Source organism: Phyllobates terribilis, unplaced genomic scaffold (genome assembly GCF_046119375.1).
Source record: "Phyllobates terribilis strain yellow unplaced genomic scaffold, ASM4611937v1 Scaffold_2__4_contigs__length_985480577, whole genome shotgun sequence".
Lineage (NCBI taxonomy): Eukaryota > Metazoa > Chordata > Amphibia > Anura > Dendrobatidae > Phyllobates > Phyllobates terribilis.
Genome location: NW_027362762.1, coordinates 855,924,957 through 855,948,037, shown reverse-complemented (window position 1 = coordinate 855,948,037; position 23,081 = coordinate 855,924,957). Strand labels below are relative to the sequence as shown.

The 23,081-nt window shown below is 40.0% G+C and overlaps 1 protein-coding gene across 5 annotated transcripts in view; it reads right to left on the bottom strand.

Moving 5' to 3' along the window:
- The window catches only part of ANKRD13B (ankyrin repeat domain 13B), a 308,393-nt gene that overhangs the window by 50,028 nt on the left and 235,284 nt on the right, over positions 1-23,081 (bottom strand). For all 5 annotated transcript variants that reach the window (XM_073667962.1, XM_073667958.1, XM_073667960.1 and 2 more), the window contains exons 2-4: positions 21,726-21,861; positions 13,390-13,514; positions 3,371-3,416 (exon numbers count right to left, since the gene is read on the bottom strand). In XM_073667962.1, coding sequence (XP_073524063.1) covers positions 3,371-3,416; positions 13,390-13,514; positions 21,726-21,861 — 307 coding nt within the window. The remainder of the gene's footprint in view (positions 1-3,370; positions 3,417-13,389; positions 13,515-21,725; positions 21,862-23,081) is intronic.

The window sequence follows — 23,081 nt, the reverse complement described above, 5'->3', positions numbered from 1 at the left end:
GATATAGAAACAAAACTTTATGAATATTCTATAATGGTGGAGACTTAGAGAAAGTTCTATGTCTTTATTAATAAAGCCATAACTGGTTAAGGGTCCCCTCCCATCCCCTATCTATGTCAATAAGGGCTCTTTCCCAAATGAGATTTTTTGGTACATGAGCTATCCATCATTTTGGCAGATAGATTTTGGACCCATTGCAGTGAATATGCTTTTTCACCTGGTTTTTTTTTTAAGAAAAAAATATTTATGACATATTCTACTTTGAACCATGTTGCCAATAACTACTTATTACATGGAGGAGTTAATTTCCAGCACTTACAGTGGCTTGTGAAAGTATTCACCACCCTCGGCATTTTTTGCGTTTTGCTAACTCACAAGCTGGAATTTCACAGTTTTTTTGAGGGTTTGCATTAGTGCATGTAAAGAATATGTCTACAACTGTGAACATTTGGTTTTCATTTTATTGTGAAGCAAACAACAAATAGGGCAAAATAACTGAAAACTTCAGTGTGCATAACTAATCATCCCCCTAAAGTCAGTACTTTGTAGAGCCTCCTTTTGCGACAACTACAGCTGCAAGTCGCTTTTGGATAAGTCTCTATGAGCTTTCCACATCTTGCCACTGGGATTTTTGCCCATTCTTTAGCCAAAACTACTCGAGCTCCTTCAAGTTTGATGGTTTCCAATCTTCAAGTCTGATCACAGATTCTCAATTGGACTAAGGTCTAGGATTTGATTAGGCCACTCCAAAACATCTACACGTCTCCCCTTAAAGCACTCAAGTGTTGCTTTAGCAGTATGCTTAGGGTCATTGTCTCGTTGGAAGGTGAACCTCCGTCCCAGTCTCAAATCACTGACAGATTGATGTAGTTCGCTTGGTGTAGTTTTGGTAAAATCACACTTTTATCAGCACTAGATTATCAGTAGAGGACTAGTAAATGTGCTGCCATGTAGTCCTCCATATTCATGAGTTCTGTATAATCCCGCCCCCACCACTGACTGGCAATTTTCTGCCTATGCACAGTGTACACAGAAAGCTGCCAATCAGTAATGTGGGCAAGGATATACAGAGCTCAGCATTCTAAGCTCTGCTAAACCTGCAGCAGAGAAAACAGTTTTTAATTAATACAGCAGCACCTAGTAAAGTAAGTGAAACATCACTGTATTCGGGGTCTCTGCCCCATCAAGCTGCTCTAAGATGGGGTAGCAAAATCCTGCTAACAGATTCTCATTAAAGTGTACTTCCAATTATAAGGAAGTCACATGTATAAATATTTTTTGATCTGAAAAACAGCACATGGGGACTGTGACCAATGCTTTATCCTAGATTTCCGTCAGTGTGAAATCACATTATATTCCATAGCACCAGCTCCTGAAAAATTGGGGCAACTTAAAAGGGTTGCCCAGTAATTAAAAAACACGTCTGCTCTCTTTCAGAAACAGTGCCACCCCTGACCATGGACTTTGCATGGTATTGCAGCTCAGCTCCTTTCACTTCAATGGGGCTGAGCTGCAATACCACACACAGCCTATAGTCAGGGGTGGTGCTGTTTCTGAAAGAAAGCATTCATGTTTTTCTATTCATGGACAACCTCCTTAACCTATAAAACATTCACGAGACTTAAAGGGGTATTTCCATCTCCAAGATCCTATACCAATATGTAGTAGGTGTAATAATAATAATATTAGCAAATACATTCAAATGTAGTATAGTAATTTTGATTCGCTATGTATCCATGGTTACGATCACTAGCAATTACCCAACTAACTGTCACTATATTAGTGGTCGTAACCATGGCTACCTAAGGTCCTGCAATGCCTGCACATGAGGAAAGAGACATAGCGAATCAGAAAAGCTATACTACATTTCTAATTGGAGGTATTTGCTAATATTATTATTATTACACCTACTACATATCGGGATAGGATCTTGGAGATAGCAATACCCCTTTAATTTTAGATACATTGGAGGCATACCAATATGCTTGACCTGCATACATTATTTGGACTCAATTTTGCTATGAACTTGCGCATCTAAATGTAAATTCCATCTTTTTCTTTGTTATTAAAGGGATCGTGCCAGGACAAGATTACTACTGGTATCTGATGCTCCACAATTGCATCAACACGCCCCCAATGCACTGCCAGGCTAATTTAAATCAAGCTCCCACGGTTTCCTTAACCCACGGGCAATTTTCAGTTTTTCATTTTTTCCTCCCCGTCATAACTTTTTTTCTTTTTCAATATGTTTTTTTTTTGCTGGACGAGTTGTACTTTTGAATGACACCATTGATTTTACCACATAGCGTACTGGAAAAGGGTAAAACAATTCCAAGTGTGGTGAAATTGCAAAAAAATGCAATTCCACCATTGTTTTTGGTGTTTTTCATTTACCACATTCACTATATGGTAAAACTGAACTGGCAATAGGATTTCCCTTGTCAGTATGAGTAGCAGATACCAAACCTGTAAAGGTTATTTTTTATTTACCATATTTTGCGGATTATAAGACGCATCACAAATTTTGGGGTGCAAAATAGGTAAAAATGTTTCCTTAAATAAAATGGTACGCCTTATAATCCGTTTTACCTGAGGGGGGAGGCAGTGGTGAAGCAGGGGTCACAAGAGCCAGGGTCACAGATCAGAAGGTTGGCGGCTGTGGAAGAGTTGGTCCTCGCAGCAGAGTCACTTATTCAGGATGACTTGGGCGGTGGTGGCGGCAGGAATGGGGCAATACTTTGGGCCCCGTCCTAAGAAGAAGTCAGCGGTGAGCGTAGGTTCCCTTTACCGTACATAGCACTGCGGTGAGCTTAGGGAAAATGGCCACTGGATCATGAGCAGATCGAGATCAAGAGGCGAGATCTCGTCTCCCAAGATCTCGTCTCGCGAGATCTCAATCTGCGCATGCTCCAGCGACCAATTTTTCGAAGCCCACCACAGTGCTATGTATAGGAAAGGGAACCTCCGCTCAAGGCCGAATTCTTTTGAGGGGACAGGACCCACAGCATCGCCCCACTCCTGCCGCCACCATGGCAAGTTAAAAGCCGCAGTCAGTGATTGACAGCAGCATTTAACTGGTTAATAGCCGCATGTGGAACTTGGATCCACTCGGGGATGTTAAAGGCACTTGATGACTGATTAAATCAGCCATCAAGTGCAGGGAAAGATGTGGGCTCAGCAATGGAGCCCGAATCAAAGGCAGGGGACATGGCCGATGACATAACTATACGTCATCAGTCGTGAATGGGTTAAATCATTCTGGCCCTATTTCTGGTGTCCATGTGTGCTGTGAAGAACACGTGAAATGTCCAGTATTGTAATTTTACCCCAAAATAAAGCATAACTTAAAAAAGTATATTTTACTACTTACCCCAACTGGTAAACTCCCATTTCATTTCTACATAAAAGTCCTGCGCCTAAAAGAAAAAAAGGAAAGACACAATAATCTATAAGGGTAGTCTGCCATGTAAGCATTTCCCTACCAGGGTGTATTCCCGGATATATATTCACGTGAAGAAGGAATGAGTCATCTGCTGTGAAAACTCTACAAATTCTCTCTTTGAACTTAACAGGTGCAGTAATACCAGCAGGACAAGAACTAGTTTGCATTAAGCAAATATTTTAATAGGACCGAGTACAATTCATTATTTATTACAGCATTGCCACCACTGAATTATTCATTGAAAGTACATCCGTCATAGGACATTTACAGTCCTGTGTTGTCATCTGTAAGTTGACATGAATATCTTTACATTGCTACCAGTGTGAAAGAGCTGCAAAAAAAAAAAAAACACCACTATACAGGTGGTAAATTAGCTCCAAAGCATTTGCTGTTTTCACAAGATCCAAATCAAACCCTGGCCTTATTTATTTGAGTTTCGCTGGCTTGGCTTCTTCAGGGGTGTTAATCAATCAATCTTATCCATTTTTAAACTCTGAGATCATAAAAAATACAACATGCACTAGGACTCTCAAATAAAAAAAACACAATTGTGATGCATTTTAAAAGAAAAAAGACAAAACATAAAAATAAAAAACATCATGTATTCATAACACAGAACATAATAAATAAAACAAAATGGTAACAACAATTAATCAAAAATAAACATTAGTCTTAACGAGGTTTTAATTCAAATTCCACTTTAAGACCATTAGGGGATAAAGTTCCAATTTTATAAATCCAGAAACTCCTAAATGAATGTCCCTAATACCATACCCATCTTGACAATTTTTCAAAACCTTTTCAATTGCAAAAATTTTTTTTTTATCCATATGAATAAATAACGAGCTTCAAAACCTCTCTTAATATTTTAAATGTGCTCTCTAGTCCTCAATTTTCAAGTTGTATGTCCCACACACCAGAGTCCACATAGGCACTCAAGCATTAAAATGACATAAGAGCTATGACAAGTCAAAACTGTTTTAATAAAATGTTTTATTATCCCTTTACTTTAAAGAAAAAACAGCCATATGGATAAATTTTTTTGCAATTGAAAAGGTTTTGAAAAATTGGTGAAGCGGCAATCATATTAGGGACATTAATTTGGGAGAGATTTTCCTTATTAACACAACAGGAACTTTATCCCCTAATGGTTTTAACGTGGAACTTGAATTCAAATCTTATTTAGATTAATGTTTATTTTTGATTCACTGATGTTACCACATTGTTTTATTTATTTTTCTGTGTTATGACTATATGGTGTGTTTTATTACTAATTACGTATTTTCTTTTTGTTTTAAAATGCATCAAGATTGCATTTTGTGATTTGAGAATCCTAGTGAATGCTTGTTTTATATGATCTCAAAGTTTAAAAATAAATAGGGTTAATTGTATGGGCCCGGAAGAAGCTGAGCAGGCGAAACTCAAGTTGTGCCAGGCTGTAATACATCACCCATTTGGAGTGCAAGATACCTTCCCACTGCTTGTTTTAATTTGGATCTTGCGAGTACAATAAATGCTTTGGGGCTAATTGAACCTATATAGTGGAGCTTCACCATTGTGGTTTTTTCTTGCTCTCTTCTTATTGGAAGATCAGACATAGAACTTCAATACTTTTGAACGTTCAAGTTTGCTGGTCTCGGTTTTTGACCTGGACATTGGGAAAAGGACACTGGTGTTTCAAACCAGGCAATGTATAACATCATTCAAAATTATTCACCCTCCATTGCAATTTACTAGTAAAATGTACAAAAAAGTGGTTCCTCCAAATTCAATACAAAATGACACATTTAATTACTACGGCAGTATAAAAATTATTCAGCCCTTCACAGTAAGAGTCTTTAGTACATAGCAGAACATCTTTGGCTGTTATGACCTGCTGCAAATGTGATCTATAGCCAGACACCTGCTTCTGGCAGCGCTCCTGGGGAGTCTAAGGCTGTGTGCACATGTTGCGTTTTTGATGCATTTTTTTCAGTACAGATTTGTCACAAAACCTTAAGGGTTTCCTGTTGCCAGCAAAGTGAATGGGAATCCTGAAGTCTCATGCACACGTTGCTTATTTGCGACTTGCAGATTTGGTGCAGATTTACAACCCCTGGCAAAAATTATGGAATCACCGGGCTCGGAGGATGTTCATTCAGTTGTTTAATGTTGATGAAAAAAAGCAGATCACAGACATGGCACAAAACTAAAGTCATTTCAAATGGCAACTTTAGGGCTTTAAGAAACACTAAAAGAAATCAAGATTAAAAATGTGGTACTCAGTAAGGGTATTTTTTTCAGACCAAGCAGAGGGAAAAAATTATGGAATCACTCAATTCTGAGGAAAAAATTATGGAATCATGAAAAACACACAAAAGAACACTCCAATACATCACTAGTATTTTGTTGCACCACCTCTGGCTTTAATAACAGCTTGCAGTCTCTGAGGCATGGACTTAATGAGTGACAAACAGTACTCTTCATCAATCTGGCTCCAACTTTCTCTGATTGCTGTTGCCAGATCAGCTTTGCAGGTTGGAGCCTTGTCATGGACCATTTTCTTCAACTTCCACCAAAGATTTTCAATTGGATTGAGATCCGGACTATTTGCAGACCATGACATTAACCTTATGTGTCTTCTTTCAAGGAATGTTTTCACAGTTTTTGCTCTATGGCAGGATACATTATCATCTTGAAAAATGATGTCATCATCCCCAAACATCCTTTCAATTGATGGGATAAGAAAACTGTCCAAAATATCAATGTAAACTTGGGCATTTATTGAAGATATGACAGCCATCTCCCCAGTGCCTTTACCTGACATGCAGCCCCATATCATCAATCATTGTGGAAATTTGCATATTCTCTTCATGCAGTCATCTTTATAAATCTCATTGGAACGGCACCAAACAAAAGTTCCAGCATCAACATCTTGCCCAATGCAGATTCGCGATTCATCACTGAATATGACTTTCATCCAGTCATCCACAGTCCACGATAGCTTTTCCTTAGCCCATTGTAACCTTGTTTTTTTCTGTTTAGGTGTTAATGATGGCTTATGTTTAGCTTTTCTGCATGTAAATCCCATTTCCTTTAGGTGGTTTCTTACAGTTTGGTCACAGACATTGACTCCAGTTTCCTCCCATTCGTTCCTCATTTGTTTTGTTGTGCATTTCCTGTTTTGGAGACATATTGCTTTAAGTTTCCGGTCTTGACACTTTGATGTCTTCCTTGGTCTACCAGTATGTTTGCCTTTAACAACCTTCCCATGTTGTTTGTATTTGGTCCAGATTTTAGACACTGCTGACTGTGAACAACCAACATCTTTTGCAACATTGCGTGATGATTTACCTTCTTTTAAGAGTTTGATAATCCTCTCCTTTGTTTCAATTGACATCTCTCGTGTTGGAGCCATGATTCATGTCAGTCCACTTGGTGCAACAGCTCTCCAAGGTGTGATCACTCCTTTTTAGATGCAGACTAACGAGCAGATCTAATCTGATGCAGGTGTTAGTTTTGGAAAAGAAAATTTACAGGGTGATTCCATATTTTTTTCCTCAGAATTGAGTGATTCCATAATTTTTTCCCTCTGCTTGGTCTGAAAAAAATTACCCTTACTGAGTACCACATTTTTAATCTTGATTTCTTCTAGTGTTTCTTAAAGCCCTAAAGTTGCCATTTGAAATGACTTTAGTTTTGTGCCATGTCCGTGATCTGCTTTTTTTCAACAACATTAAACAACTGAATGAATATCCTCCGAGCCCGGTGATTCCATAATTTTTGCCAGGGGTTGTATATCTGCATCATGTCAATTCTTTCAGCGTTTTTGCTGTAGATTTCCCCCATACTAATGAATGGGAAAAAATCTGCACCAACAACACGTTTAGCCGCTGCATTTATCCTGCCAAGAGATACAGAAATCTTACAGAAATGGTGTGCACATACCCTAAATCCATTCATCATAGGAATTGGCCTCCAGCTTACTGATATTCTTAGGTTCTACTTAGCTTTGTTTAGTATACACAGTGTTCCTTAAACTTTAAACTTGTGAACTACATTTCCAACTGTATCTCTAGGACCATTCAGTGCCTTTACTTTCTTTTTTTAATCCTTTTTCTTGTTCGTGCAAGGAAATGATTTCAACTGTTCAGACATCTCTCTCGGCTTACTTCTAACATCGGTATTGCTTATTTCTAACATACAATCACCCATCACAATCAGCAAGCCCCTAGCCAGTCCAGATATTTGATGTGTTTTATCTCAAACACACCTGATGCAAGTAATGTAGCCCTTCATTAGTTGTATCAGTTGCGCTTGAGACAACACCTGATTTGATTCTATTCAGGGGGGTGAGTAATTCTGAGACCGCAGTAGTCATTGACAATAGTGCTTTGGCTCTGATTCATTAAATTCTGGAGTAAATCACTTTGAAAAGACGTAAATGTTGGAGTCCACAAAAAATTGCAATTTTTGTAGTTTTCATGGCAGTTTTTCCCAGCTCTGGGAAAATGGGCGAAACCGAAGCATGATGCCACTACTAGTCTAATTCATGCTGAGCTATGGCTTTCCTGACACCAGAAATCTTACTCTAGTCCCTAACTGAAGTAAGACTTGTGATAGAGCACACGGAGGAGAATGCCACATGTCAGACGCTCCTGCGTATGCCAGTCTTGATGAATCGGGTCCTTTGTTTTTGATTTGAAGAAGCCATTTGTTCTCTTAGTTCTGTTCAGCTATTTAAATTGTTCTTGTTCAATTGGTTTAATGCAAACAGCAGAAAGTTTGTACGTTTTTCTAATAAACCTAAGAGTTTACAATGGGGGTTGAATAATTTTGCATGCAATTGTCATATAAAAAGGTTTAATTGAGGAAGATAGAGAGATAGATGATTAAATAAGAACCCTCAGATTTTCACTATTTCACTATGCACTGGTTAAAGTGCCAAGTTAATGCAATAACGTGATCAATTTGCAACCATCGACCAGTGATCTATAAATAGGTTATAAACAATGATAATAGGACCTAATAGTCTTCCTTTTTTCCTGCACTTTTGTCCTCTGGAGAAATGTAACCCACTTAGAGCCCCAGGTAAACAGGCCTTCCAGGACTACAGGGGTTTACTGACATGAAAAAGCACATTAACACTTAGTCACTAGCAAATCTCCAGGGACCAAATCCGTTTCCAGCAGAGGACTGAGAAAGCAGGTGAAATATGGAATCTTTGTCCCGGAGTGATGGTTATAAGAAGAAAAATCAAATAATAGGAGTGAAATACAGTCATTTCTGTGAAATCTACTCTGTACAAACTGTACAAGGTCACAATGTCAAGACAGTTCCCATATTTGATCCGTTAGTATCTTAGTGAAAAGTAGCTACATAACTTGCCAAAACACACTGATAATGAAAAATCAGAATCTTGTTTTATACTGGATACGTCGTATGGATGGTAGTGAATAAAATCAGCCAATGCAAACGGATGTAATCCACACCAAGGGCAAACAAAGATGAGAGTGTAACCATCAGCAAAACTCATAATATGTTCCTTTCTGCTACTGATTTCTGCCACCATACTCTCAACAAGCCTTGGGTCAGATTTGTTTTCTCCAGAATGTTAGGCTATGTTCACACGTTGCATTTTTGCTGCGTTTTTTTCTGGAGGGAAAATCCTGCTCTCTTGGCAGTAAAGAAGCTGCTTACAAGAAAGCAGATTTTGCTGCTTTGTATGGTGTGTTTTGCCGCAGATTATATGTTTCATTTGTTTACAGTATATGTTTAATAAAGTTAATTTAATTCACCAAAAAAGCAGCTAAAAGGAATGGTTGTGTTTTTTTGCAGCGTTTTTGCACTTTCACATCGCTTTCTATGGTGAACAACAACACTGCAAAAACACTGAAAGAATTGACATGCTGCAGTTTTAAAAAAACGCAGCAATTTTCCATTTCCGTCAGGAAAAAAAAAATTGCGTGCATGAGATTTCTGAAATCTCATTGCTTTCGCTGGTACTGTACAAAACAGCTTTTAAGTTGCTTTGAAAAATATGCTGCAAAAACGCAACGTTTGAACCTAGCCTTACATGGCTTTTCTACAAACGTCTCTTCCTAACTGTCCTTTTAAATCGACTTATAGTGAAATAAGTGATGCAAATCTTTTATTGAGAGATACAGAAGTATTGTACAATACATGTTCAACTCCCTAGGGGGAGTAAAAAAACCAATCAACACTAGTTTAAAAAAGTTCAAAAAATATTAAATATAAATAAAATGTTACATCCCAATTATTTAAATAAAAAATTCTGCCAGACTTGCTGTTTTACGGTCACTTCACCTTCTATAAAAAACTAACAGAAATTAATATGTTTTCCCAAATGGTACCAAAAAAAACTTCAAAGCCTCAACTCACTGAAAAAACTCTGCAAAAAAAACAAAAAACAAGCCTAATATGGTTCTATCAATGGGAGAACAAGTTAGCGGACTCAATATGGTGACACAAAACAAATTTTTGTCAATTTCTATTTTAAGGTTAGCACGTCATTTGCACCGCACACAGTATATATCGTCAAAAAAAAATAAATCCAAACAAAAATGTTGGAATTGTTTTTTTTTTTTTTCTGGTCAATTGCAGACTTTTTTTCACTCATTTTTTTCAGGACATTGTAACCTAAATTGAATGGTGCCGTTTAGCAATACAATTTTTACAACAAAAAATAAATAAAGCCATCATATGCCAACAGAAAAATAAAAAAGTTAAAGCTCTTAGAAGCCAGAAATGAAAAAAAAATTGTCCTAGTTCCGAAGGGGTTAAATATTGCTACTATTTTGTTAAATAAATTATATTTTATCATCTCTTTAAATGTAATCCTCCGGTGACCGATATAAATGTGCAAAGTTTACATCTTACGCTTCCTTTGAATTTTTATCTGTGATGTTCTGTATTTCTCTATTTTTTTTATGTCCCTTTGAATTTTATCTCTAAAAAAATGAACAAATGGAAAAACTGCAGCTTGTTCAGGAACAAAGAAATGTTATCAGCGCTTAGAATATATAATAATGTATACATCTAAAAAAAAAAAAAAAACACACCAAGAAACCAGAATGGAAAACATAAATGAGCTCTGGTCATGTTTACATTCTTCAGAAATTTCCATAGTGATATAATTGGATTATATCTTGTAAGAACAAAATGCAACTAAGTAAAGATATCTACAGAAACCGCTCAAGTTCCTATCTGCTTAAAGGGAATGTGTCACCCCCTGGGCGATATCAGACCTCTACTATGCGCATACAGGGTATAGAAAAGTAAATCTATACTTACCTGTATGGCCCATAGTTGAGATCTGATTGCAAAGAAAAAGTGTTTTTATCACCTCTGTTCTCCACAGGCTTGGCGTCCGGGGGGCACCAAGAAATCCCCGCCTAACTGTTTATTATTCCCCGAAATTCCTGCCTATACGCTTAGTTACCATATTGCCACTCACATAGAGCGCGCTTTGCTTCATCCCGGCCCCGTCTCTCCGTGCCGCAGGTTTCTATTGTGCAGGCGCCGGGGAGTCACTGTCACTTCCCGGCGCCTGCACAATAGAAACCTGCGGCACGGAGAGACGGGGCCGGGATGAAGCAAAGCGCACTCTATGTGAGCTCTATGTGAGCGGCACTTTGTGCATGCCCGGGAAGTCAGGGAGCACAGTGCACGTCACAGGGCCTTGTGACGTGCAGGGGAGGGGGGGTGGAATATGGTAACTAAGCATATAGGCGGGGAATAATAAACAGTTAGGCGGGGATTTCTTGCCGTCCCTCGGACGCCAAACCTGTGGAAAACAGAGGTGATAAAAACACTTTTCTCTGCAATCAGATCTCTACTATGGGCCATACAGGTAAGTATAGATTTACTTTTCTATACCCTGTATGCCCATAGTAGAGGTCTGATAACTCCCAGGGGGTGACAGATTCCTTTTAACACATCAAATATCACTGGAAGGCATTACTGAAAAGGGCAACTTGCTAGTTACTAAAGGGAACTGGTCTGGACGATACTACTAATAAAACTAGCGGCATGGCTTTAAAGGTCATAAATCAACAATAAAAATGATACCTGTTTTATAATAATCGAATGTATCAGCGTTGAGAAATTAAGTCTTGAAGCAACATGCAAATTAGTCTAGAAGTGCATTGGGGGCGTGTCAATTCACTCTGAGTACATAGCTCTTAATTCCTTGATTGACAGTTCTGACCTCTGCCAGCCAAAACACCTAACATATCAGAAGAAAGGGTTGTAATTCGAGAAGATGAAGGTGGTGCCAGGAAGGGAGTAATGAAGAAGGCGGATACCCTCGGAGTGCACTGAGATGTCCCCCAATGACTCGTGGGCTAATGTTCATGTCACGTCAAAGCTTCAATTTTCAGTGATGGAACATTGCATTACTACAAAAAAAGTTATAATTAATTAGTGTAGTTCTAGGACCTAAACAGCCATACAACTGGTTTTATTAGTAAAATTGTCCTGATAAGTTTCCGTTACAGCAGACCTGTCAGTTGAAAGGGGCTGTTCAGTTTTGAAAAAAATATAAGATAAATGAATCAGATCAGTAAATAGCGCAATGTGAAACAAAATCAAAATGCCAGAAATGTGTTTCTTTTCAGCTGACAGCATCAACAGAAAAAAATGTAATGAGAGGCAATCAAAAGATTGTATCTACCTCAAAATGATATGAATAAAAACATCGGCTCTGTGTGCAAAAAATAAGCCCCATATCATGAAAAATGAAAACGTCAGGGGTCTCGGAATAGCGTCACAGGCAATTTCTTTTACAAATTTCTGAATTTTTTTTACCACTTCAGTAAAACAAAAACTATACATGTTTGGTATCAATGGAATCATATTGAACTGGAGAATAAAAAACAATTGCGGAATTATGCTTTTTTTTTAAATTTCGCTACACTTGCCATTTTTTACCCGCTGTCCAGTACATCACATGATAAAATGGATGATGTCAATCAAAAGTACAACTTGTCCCGCAAAAAAACAAGCCGTCATACGGCTATGTCAAGGGAAAAATAAAAAAGTTATCGCTCTTGGAATAAAGGGAGGAAAAAACAAAAGAGCAAAATTGAAAAATCGTCCAGTCCTTAGGGGGTTAATTTCTCCTTGTGGTGGAGCTGCAGGGAAATTGAACACTTATTGTCTGATTTCCCCACAGAATAGAGTTGTCTTCTGGGAGTCACATCAGTAGGAAACTTTGTTATTGGTGTATTGTCAAAGGACCTAATAAGCAGGGAGAACCCCGCAGCTAGGTACGGGCAGCACATCATAATAGCTGCCAGGCTTTATTCCTAGGACTTATGTGGAGTCATGTAGCTACCAGGAGTGCTGAAAAAATACATGAGCACATATTTTGTTTGCATACCCTGCCCTGACATGTATACACAACTGCCGGTCAGTCACCGCAAAGAGGGGCACAAAGAGGGGCACAGAGAGGCACAGAGGCCCTAGTAGGCACAATAGAAATTCCAGGACCCCAGACGTGTCTGTGATATGTTGCGCTTAGGCTGCGTGCCCATGATGCGTTTTTCAAGCGTTTTTGCTGCGGAATTTCCGCAGCAGAAACGCTTTTAAAACTCTTGGTAATCTGTGCCCCATGTTCCCCAATGATAATCCGCATGTTCTGTGCACATGCTGTGGAATTTTCCGCACCGGATTTTCTGTGCGGAAAAATTCGCAGCATGTCCATTATTTGTGCGGTTCCGCATGCGGATTTGACTACTCAATGCATCTGAAAAACGCATGTAAAAACGCTGCAAAAACGCTTAAAAAAACGCGTGTAAAATCCGCAAGCGTTTTTACGGCCAAGGACATGCAGAAACGCTGCGGAAATTTTCTGATTCAATTCTGCATCGTGGACACATAGCCTTACATGGGGCTGCACATTAAGCGGACAGATCCGCATTAGCTTATATGGGAATCCAGCATACCTTGCGTAACTTCTCCAGTAGGACGGGGATCCCTGCCAGGCGCTTGATGGTCCTTTGGTAGTCACGATGCCGTAAAACTAGCCGGACCAGCTCTAGGTCACGTGTGCTGACAGCCTCCTGAAGCACTAGATGGCAATAAAAGACCAAATTAATGAGAAGCAGTAAGGCGACGTAATCAGACGAACAATCCAAATTTCTTTAAACCGATATACATAGTTCAATGACTAAATCCTTGCTATCAGTCACATCATATAAATGTATGGGCACAGCCAAGAGACAGTTTAATGGTGTCACCACCTTCTTCATTATCCTTCATCTGTTATGATTTTCCATTGACCCCCGAGCAATTTGGACTCATTTATGACTTCAATTAACAGGTAAAAGATTAATATCGTTATAAGGAGCGATCACAGGACTCCGGGATATAATTTGGTACGTGGTCCTGCTTGCTCAGTCTGCTTGGGATTTGGGATGAGAAATGTACGAGCCTGTCTCAGTAGGAGGATTGCTTGGCTGCATAGACGGGCAGACAGTATTAAACACTTACTGAGATCAGGAGGGGTCAGACATGGGATCACGGGTGGATTACCGTAGGGTTTTCAGAAAGTATTGCCCTCTTTAATACTAGCGTTTCTAAGATACACTACTGCCCACATAAGTACAGCTAATGAAAATAAAAGTGTATTAGATCTGTATTTCTCCTTTGTGCCCTGTAGCATATATCAGTATATCAGTATAGGAATGACATTATGTTGTGCAGCCATTGTTTAACCGAACAATCAGCCAATAAATCATGGGCCACACAAATATGTAAAAGAACGTCCTGTGTAACCTACCACACAAATCCTATAGAAATAGTAGACCGCACAAAATATATTATTTAAAGGGAACCTGTCACGTGGAAAAATGCTATTAACCTGCAGATAAGAGGTAAATCTGCAGGTTTATAGCGTTCTGAACCGGCCCGGCACCTGCACTTTGAGCCTCACAGCCGGAAGGAAATGAACCATCTTCCTCCTGGCAACGTTTGGTGTTCAGTCACAGGGGCGGCACTGGCGCAGATTCAGTCACCGCTCTGTGCATAGACAGCAGCAGCTGTAACCGAAGCAGGTGTCAAAAATGCAGGGTATATGTCCACTGACAGACCCGGTCACAGACTGATCCCCCATCTCTGCGTCTGAATGTTGCATCCTGCCGACTACACCAAATGTAATGCAGGTGTCAGAAATGCAACACGCAGAGACACGAAGTGAGGGCAGTCAGAGATGTGTAAAAAAAAATATATATATTTATATATATATATGTATGTATATATATATATATATATATATATATATATATATATATATATATATAATATACACAAACCAGAGAAACCTGACCAGCACCTCCTAATGTGAACTGATATTTTCATTATTTTCATTGTTAAGACGTATCTTGGCCATATGGAGTGCTGCTGCATTCTTTTGATATATTTTATGGCAGCTGGCACCAGTTCACATTAGGAGGTGTTGGTCAGGTTTCCCTGGTTTGTATTACTATAAGGGGATGTAACTGCCTCTTGCCTGATTCTGCACCCCTCCCATTAACCAGCAGATGTTTTATAAACAGCTCTGCTTGCCCTTTAAATGTAGGTGATTTTAGCCCAGTAGAAGACATGTTGGTCCGTTTAGTTGTAGGCTTGTAGCCCAAAAGTGGCATGTAAGGCACAGTAATTACCCATCCGGGGGAGGTTACCTTGCCGTGGTTGATGGGCACACATGAATTGGCCAATTTATGCGCTAAAAACCTTCGTTTTTTGTAAGAACTTGCTGCTGCGCAAAACAGTTTAGATCTAATATTTTCATTATTTTCATTGTTAAGATATATGGAGTGCTGCTGCATTCTTTTGATATATATATATGTATATACACATATACATACAGTACAGACTGAAAGTTTGGACACACCTTCTCATTTAAAGATTTTTCAGTATTTTCATGACTATGAAAATTGTACATTCACACTGAAGGCATCAAAACTATGGATTAACACATGTGGAATTATATACTTAACAAAAAAGTGTGAAACAACTGAAAATATGTCTTATATTCTAGGTTCTTCAAAGTAGCCACCTTTTGCTTTGATGACTGCTTTGCCCACTCTTGGCATTCTCTTGATGAGCTTCAAGAGGTAGTCACCGGAAATGGTCTTCCAACAATCTTGAAGGAGTTCCCAGAGATGCTTAGCACTTGTTGGCCCTTTTGCCTTCACTCTGCGGTCCAGCTCACCCCAAACCATCTCGATTGGGTTCAGGTCTGGTGACTGTGGAGGCCAGGTCATCTGGCGTAGCACCCCATCACTCTCCTTCTTGGTCAAATAGCCCTTACACAGCCTGAAGGTGTGTTGGGGTCATTGTCCTGTTGAAAAATAAATTATGGTCCAACTAAACGCAAACCGGATGGAATAGCATGCCGCTGCAAGATGCTGTGGTAGCCATGCTGGTTCAGTATGCCTTCAATTTTGAATAAATCTCCAACAGTGTCACCAGCAAAGCACCCCCAAACCATCACACCTCCTCCTCCATGCTTCACGGTGGGAACCAGGCATGTAGAGTCCATCCGTTCACCTTTTCTGTGTCGCACAAAGACACGGACGGTGGTTGGAACCAAAGATCTCAAATTTGGACTCATCAGACCAAAGCACAGATTTCCACTGGTCTAATGTCCATTCCTTGTGTTATTTAGCCCAAACAAGTCTCTTCTGCTTGTTGCCTGTCCTTAGCAGTGGTTTCCTAGCAGCTATTTTACCATGAAGGCCTACTGCACAAAGTCTCCTCTTAACAGTTGTTGAAGAGATGTGTCTGCTGCTAGAACTCTGTGTGGCATTGACCTGGTCTCTAATCTGAGCTGCTGTTAACCTGCGATTTCTGAGGCTGATGACTCGGATAAACTTATCCTCAGAAGCAGAGGTGACTCTTGGTCTTCCTTTCCTGGGGCGATCCTCATGTGAGCCAGTTTCTTTGTAGCGCTTGATGGTTTTTGTAACTGCACTTGGGGACACTTTCAAAGTTTTCACAATTTTTTTTAACCAAAAAGTGTGAAACAACTGAAAATATGTCTTATATTCTATGTTCTTCAAAGTAGCCACCTTTTGCTTTGATGACTGCTTTGCACACTCTTGGCATTCTCGGAAATGGTTTTCACTTCACAGGTGTGCCCTGTCAGGTTTAATAAGTTGGATTTCTTGCCTTATAAATGGGGTTGGAACCATCAGTTGTGTTGTGCAGAAGTCAGGTGGATATACAGCTGATAGTCCTACTGAATAGACTGTTATAATTTGTATTATGGCAAGAAAAAATCAGCTAAGTAAAGAAAAACGAGTGGCCATCATTACTTTAAGAAATGAAGGTCAGTCAGTGCGAAAAATTGTGAAAACTTTGAAAGTGTCCCCAAGTGCAGTTGCAAAAACCATCAAGCGCTACAAAGAAACTGGCTCACATGAGGACTGCCCCAGGAAAGGAAGACCAAGAGTCACCTCTGCTTCTGAGGATAAGTTTATCCGAGTCACCAGCCTCAGAAATCGCAGGTTAACAGCAGCTCAGATTAGAGACCAGGTCAATGCCACACAGAGTTCTAGCAGCAGACACATCTCTTCAACAACTGTTAAGAGGAGACTTTGTGCAGCAGGCCTTCATGGTAAAATAGCTGCTAGGAAACCACTGCTAAGGACAGGCAACAAGCAGAAGAGACTTGTTTTGGCTAAATAACACAAAGAATGGACATTAGACCAGTGGAAATCTGTGCTTTGGTCTGATGAGTCCAAATTTGAGATCTTTGGTTCCAACCACCGTCCGTGTCTTTGTGCAACACAGAAAAGGTGAACGGATGGACTCTACATGCCTGGTTCCCACCGTGAAGCATGGAGGAGGAGGTGTGATGGTGTGGGGGTGCTTTGCTGGTGACACTGTTGGGGATTTATTCAAAATTGAAGGCATACTGAACCAGCATGGCTACCACAGCATCTTGCAGCGGCATGCTATTCCATCCGGTTTGCGTTTAGTTGGACCATCATTTATTTTTCAACAGGACAATGACCCCAAACACACCTTCAGGCTGTGTAAGGGCTATTTGACCAAGAAGGAGAGTGATGGGGTGCTATGCCAGATGACCTGGCCTCCACAGTCACCAGACCTGAACCCAATCGAGATGGTTTGGGGTGAGCTGGACCGCAGAGTGAAGGCAAAAGGGCCAACAAGTGCTAAGCATCTCTGGGAACTCCTTTAAGATTGTTGGAAGACCATTTCCGGTGACTACCTCTTGAAGCTCATCAAGAGAATGCCAAAAGTGGGCAAAGCAGCCATCAAAGCAAAAGGTGGCTACTTTGAAGAACCTAGAATATAAGACATATTTTCAGTTGTTTCACACTTTTTTGTTAAGTATATAATTCCACATGTGTTAATTCATAGTTTTGATGCGTTCAGTGTGAATGTACAACTTTCATAGTCATGAAAATACAGAAAAATCTTTAAATGAGAAGGTGTGTCCAAACTTTTGGTCTGTACTGTATATAAATTTATATATATATATAGATATATATATAGATATATATATATAGATATACTGTATATATAAAACCAGGCTTTAAACAAGGGGTTAGTAACAAGAATGAACAGGTAATTTACAATGACAATGAACAAACTCCCAAAATAATGGGATGCGCCCTGGCGTGGGAGTCACCACAGCAGTTCTTTAACTCCGTGAATGGCCCTAGCGGGGGTCACCGGTTATTCTCGCTAGGCCGCAAGTCTTTTTCTAATGATGTCAATAAAATCTAGTTTGGCTCTTTCCACTTTGCCCATCCCCCCCCTAACCTGACATCCTAAACCCCACTGTCCCCAGTACTGTGGATGATCACTTGAAGTGACGGCCCTGTTCACCGATGCAGCTCCTCTGTTTCTGTTGGCGTGACTCCTCTGACGCAGTTCTCTCTTATCTCCTCTTTGCTTGGCCATTGGAGGCAGTCTCTCGCGTCGTGGATAGCGGGGTCTGGACCTTGTCGGGCACTGTGAAGTCACTCAGTACCACAAGCAGATCCCGGGTCTCCTCAGCGGCCGCGGTACTCGGGGGACCTCTGTGGTGAATCCGGCATTTGTTCACCGGCATGCGCCTGTCCTGCCTCGTAGGTCTCTGACTCCAACCTGTCAGGCTGGTTTCCTCAGCGCATCCAGCGCGCGTCTCCTCTCTGCAGCTTGGTGCCAAAATCACCTCAGGTTTGGCGCGCTCGACCGTTGTATTTAAAAACTCCTCACTGAACGTCACCTGACCGGGTCTCACGTTCAAATCTGCTCCCCCTTCAACATTCCTAAGGCATCTTGGTTCCGTTTGACTGCGGTCAACCAGCAGATGACAATAAGGCTTTTTGACTTCTATTACACCGCGACCCTGGCCATGACTGACAACTCGTTCAGCATTAGAGCCGGCTGTCTGTCAGGGCCAGGGACGCGGTTATGACCGCCACTCACTATACACTGAGCGGTGACTGAACCCATCCCCGTAACTGAAACCCAAACACTGCCTGGGGGAATAAAGTTAATTTACCACCCAGCAGCGGGGCTCAAAGTGCGGGCACTGGGCAGGTTCAGAACGCTATTTGCCTGCAAATTAACCCCATATCTGCAGGTTAATAGCGTTTTTTCACGTGACAGGTTCACTTTAATATACCTTTATTGAAATATTAAATGGTTATTCTCAACATTAGAAGTTATCTGCTACACATGAAATAGGTAATAACTTGTTGATAAATGGGGGTCCGACTGCAGAGACCTCCACCAATTCTGAGAACAGTGGTCTAACTCGCCTCATCAGGATGGAGCCGTGGACACACATGTATGCCAATCCTTCATTCATTCTTAGTCGGACACCCAGAGGCAGCGGTAGAGGCATTTTAGAAGTCTCGGGTGGTGACCCCAACTGTCAGACCCCAATCCATCACAAGTTATCACCTGTCCTTGGATATTATATACTATTATTATCACTGTACTATCCCATAGCATTTGGACATTATAGCTGTGTGACAACAATAAGTTTTTGTTGATTTTCCCACGCTGCGTCAAACATGCCACGTCTTACCATTCCAGCACAGTCGATGGCATTCATAGAAATCTCATGCTCATTGTGATTTTTATTTTACTCTGCATAAACTGACTTGTGGTGCGTGTTTCAAATCCGCAACGTGAATTTCTCTTGCGAGTACGCTGAGTTTTATGTGAAGATTTTGCCAGTAGAATTGCATTCGATATGGAAAATCCGTAGGTAAAAAAGGCACATACGTTTTTAGTACATTTCTGAGGCAGAAACACACAAAAAACGCACATAATCTGCACATGACTGTATCAATAAACTTTTGTCCAAGCCAAATGCCAGGAAGTATCAAAGACCAAGCAGCTTTATTTAAAACATGACACACCAAGAAGAGACAAAAAACTGCAGCATCAAAAACGCAATTAAAAAAACGCAAGTAATCTGCAAAATCAAAAACTCAATGAAAGATGATCGTAGGAACGTAGCCGAATTCCAATTAGGATCCTGACAATCAGTTCCATGCATCCTGGCTTACTGCAAAAGAATAATCTTTATACATCCCCCCCCTGTATGGTTAAATTACCGCTGATTGGCTACATGAATCTAATGGAGTATCATTTAATGACCTGTTTAGACAGGCTGACCGCACTACCATGTGCACAGAACGGTCGTTAATATGTTCGTTCTGTGCATAGAACATCATGTTCTCGGCAGCAAATGTCCTGTTTACATAAGATGATGTGCTGCTGAGAATGATGATTTCTAAGCTTGCTTAAAAATTATTTCACCTGAAGAATTAGCGTTTTGTTCATTTGAGGGGTGATTGCCAGTGTTTAGATGTGCCGATATCGGTCTGTCTTAATGGGCACTTATTGTATGTATAAGGGGCATACAGATTTATCTATAGCTAGAGTTCAAAAACTACAGTATATAGTGTTTAATGTAAGCACCCCCTAGTGGTCGCTGCAAAAACTGGGTTTAAACAACTGATTATAAGGAGGGTAATTAGTTTTACCAGCCTTCTAGATCTTGAAGTGCTACTCCCATTCATTTCCCAACACAGTAGGAAAATCTTCTACAAAGGCAAATGATAGCCACCAAATACCTATTATTGCTAAAATTGACAGGTCCTATGCAAATATGTGAGCTCCCCCTTGTCGTGCTGCAGTTGTGTGTAGTTGGGGAGCAGCGGCTCATGAATATCAAGGACTCAAGTGCTCGGATTGTGGCGCTCCTGCAAAAGAATGATTTTAGTAATAGTCCCTGAAATTGTGCTAAACTTAAAGGGATTTTCCCACGAACAAAGTTCATTTTAATTAATAGATCTTGGACTAATAATAACTTCCACAACTGGATGTGTTTTAAAAAAAATGTTCCTGTGCTGAGATAATCTTATAAATGTCTGACCCTGCAGGGACATAGTTTGATCATACCACATCTCCTGGGCGGGGGAGGAAGCAAAAGAGTATACAGACAGGACAGCATGAAATCACAGCCAATTCTTTCTTTGAGGCAAAATTTTTTTTAAAACAAGCAGGGAAATACTTTACCTCGCAAAAAGAATCAGCTGTGATCCTCTGCTGTCCAGTCTGTATACTCTTTTCCTTTCTCCCTTCCCCAGGAGCTGTAGTATGATCAGACCATGTTCCTGCACGGTCGGGGACAGCCATTACACAGTACTCAGCAGGGACACATTTATAAGATTATCTCAGCACAGGAACATTTTATTTAAACACATCCAATTGCGGAACTTGTTATTATTTCAAGATCTATTGATTAAAATCAACTTTAAAAGTAACTTTGTTCGTGGGGAAAACCCCTTTAAATCTATTGCTATATAAAGAAAATTTCTACCTGAAGAAGGATGTTTTTGCTTGCAGGTGCATAACACATTGGGAACCTCATGAAAAAAAGACTATTAGTATTTCCTATTGCAACCAACAAGATTAATTCTTTACTGGGAATATAAAAATTGGAATCTGATTGGTTGCTCTAGGCAACAATTACATTTTGGGTTTGTGCACAAGCCCCCCTTTGTCAGTTTTAATTCATTTTTTCTTGCTTTATTCCCACAAATAAATATACAGTGGATTTTATGTACTAAAAAATTTAGTGAAAAATTTCCCGTTTTTCATTTTTGATCATCAGGAGAGACAAAGAAAACATCTGTGGAGGATGTGTAAAGTGCAGCAAACATTTCCATGGCAATTATTAAGACAAAATATGCTAAATTATTGTATTCTTCTTTTAATAATCATGTATATTGCCGCTTACCAGTCCATCCACTGCGGTTCTCCTTGCTGACATCTGCCCCATGATTGAGCAGTACTTTAGCACACTCCAAGTGACCTAATGTGGTAGCAAGATGCAGAGGGGTCCGTCCCCGCGGGTCCACCTGTTCAATCTGGTCCTACAAATAGAAAAAGATGTCTTCATAAATATAGAAATTCTCAATTCTTCACCCTATGCAGAGAGAATGTGGACAAAACAATACAGTGCTATACTTATTTGTTCTGTGCAATAGAATATCTAAGTAATAATGTATAATAAAGGAATGAATGATAATATTCCCGATCCTACCTATCATTAATATGGGCCACACATTACCCCAATCTAACCTAAAATGTTTTAAATAAAAAAGAAGCCGTCACCTCCAACCTGACATCTGTTTTTGGAATCATTTGAAACAACTATTTTGCAGAAACTTTTCTTATGTTTTTGATGTGTTTTTTTTCCTCAGGTTTTTCAAGGATAAAAAAACGTTGCACTTTACAGTACCAGGAAAGTGAATGAGATTTCTGAAATCTCATGCACATGTTGCTCAATTTTTCCTTGTGGATTTGAACCACCAAAGCGTTTTATCATATCTGCAGCAAGTCAATTTTTCAACATTTTTGCTGCGTTTTTCACCCAATAAAAGTTGAAAAAAAATTGCAAGCCAAAATACATGAAATACACACGTCCAAAAACTACTGTATCTCCTGTCAAAACTGTTTTTTGCTGCAGAAAAATCTTTTACAATTACTCAAAGTGTGCACATAGCCTAACTTTTTGTTGTGCCATTCCTCGGTTTTACTTCTAAAAGTTTATAAATAAATTGCAAGTCTCTTTATCAAGTTTTGATAAAAAAGCAGGCAGGACTGTGAAAGTAGGTGTGTATTGCACCAAGGTCACAAAAATCACAATCGGGGTAATAAATCAAGAATCACGGTCACACAATCACAGGGCATAGGTCCTTCACCCAGCACGAGTCTGGAGGCTAAAAAAGAACTGCAGGGGAGGTACTAAGCTGCAGAACTCTCACTGGCACCATCTCTTGGCAGTCCACCAGAAGTGGAAAGAAATTGTTGCTGCCAGTGGGGAAGGGTATATTGGTGAAGAATTCTGCTGGCAGTGGAGGAGATATGGAAAGGGACACAATGAGGCTGCTAGAAAAGGAAGGGTGAGCAGAATGCTAATACTACTCCCAATAAGGGAGGCTTAGGAAAAGGGACCATGCTACCTGGGGGTGGGGGAGACAATGCTGCTACAACCAGGGTGGGGTGGGAAAAAGATGATGCTGCTAGAAGTGGGGAAGGGACACAATACTGCTGCCATAAAGGGAAGGTTTGGAAGAATGCTAGTAGGGGA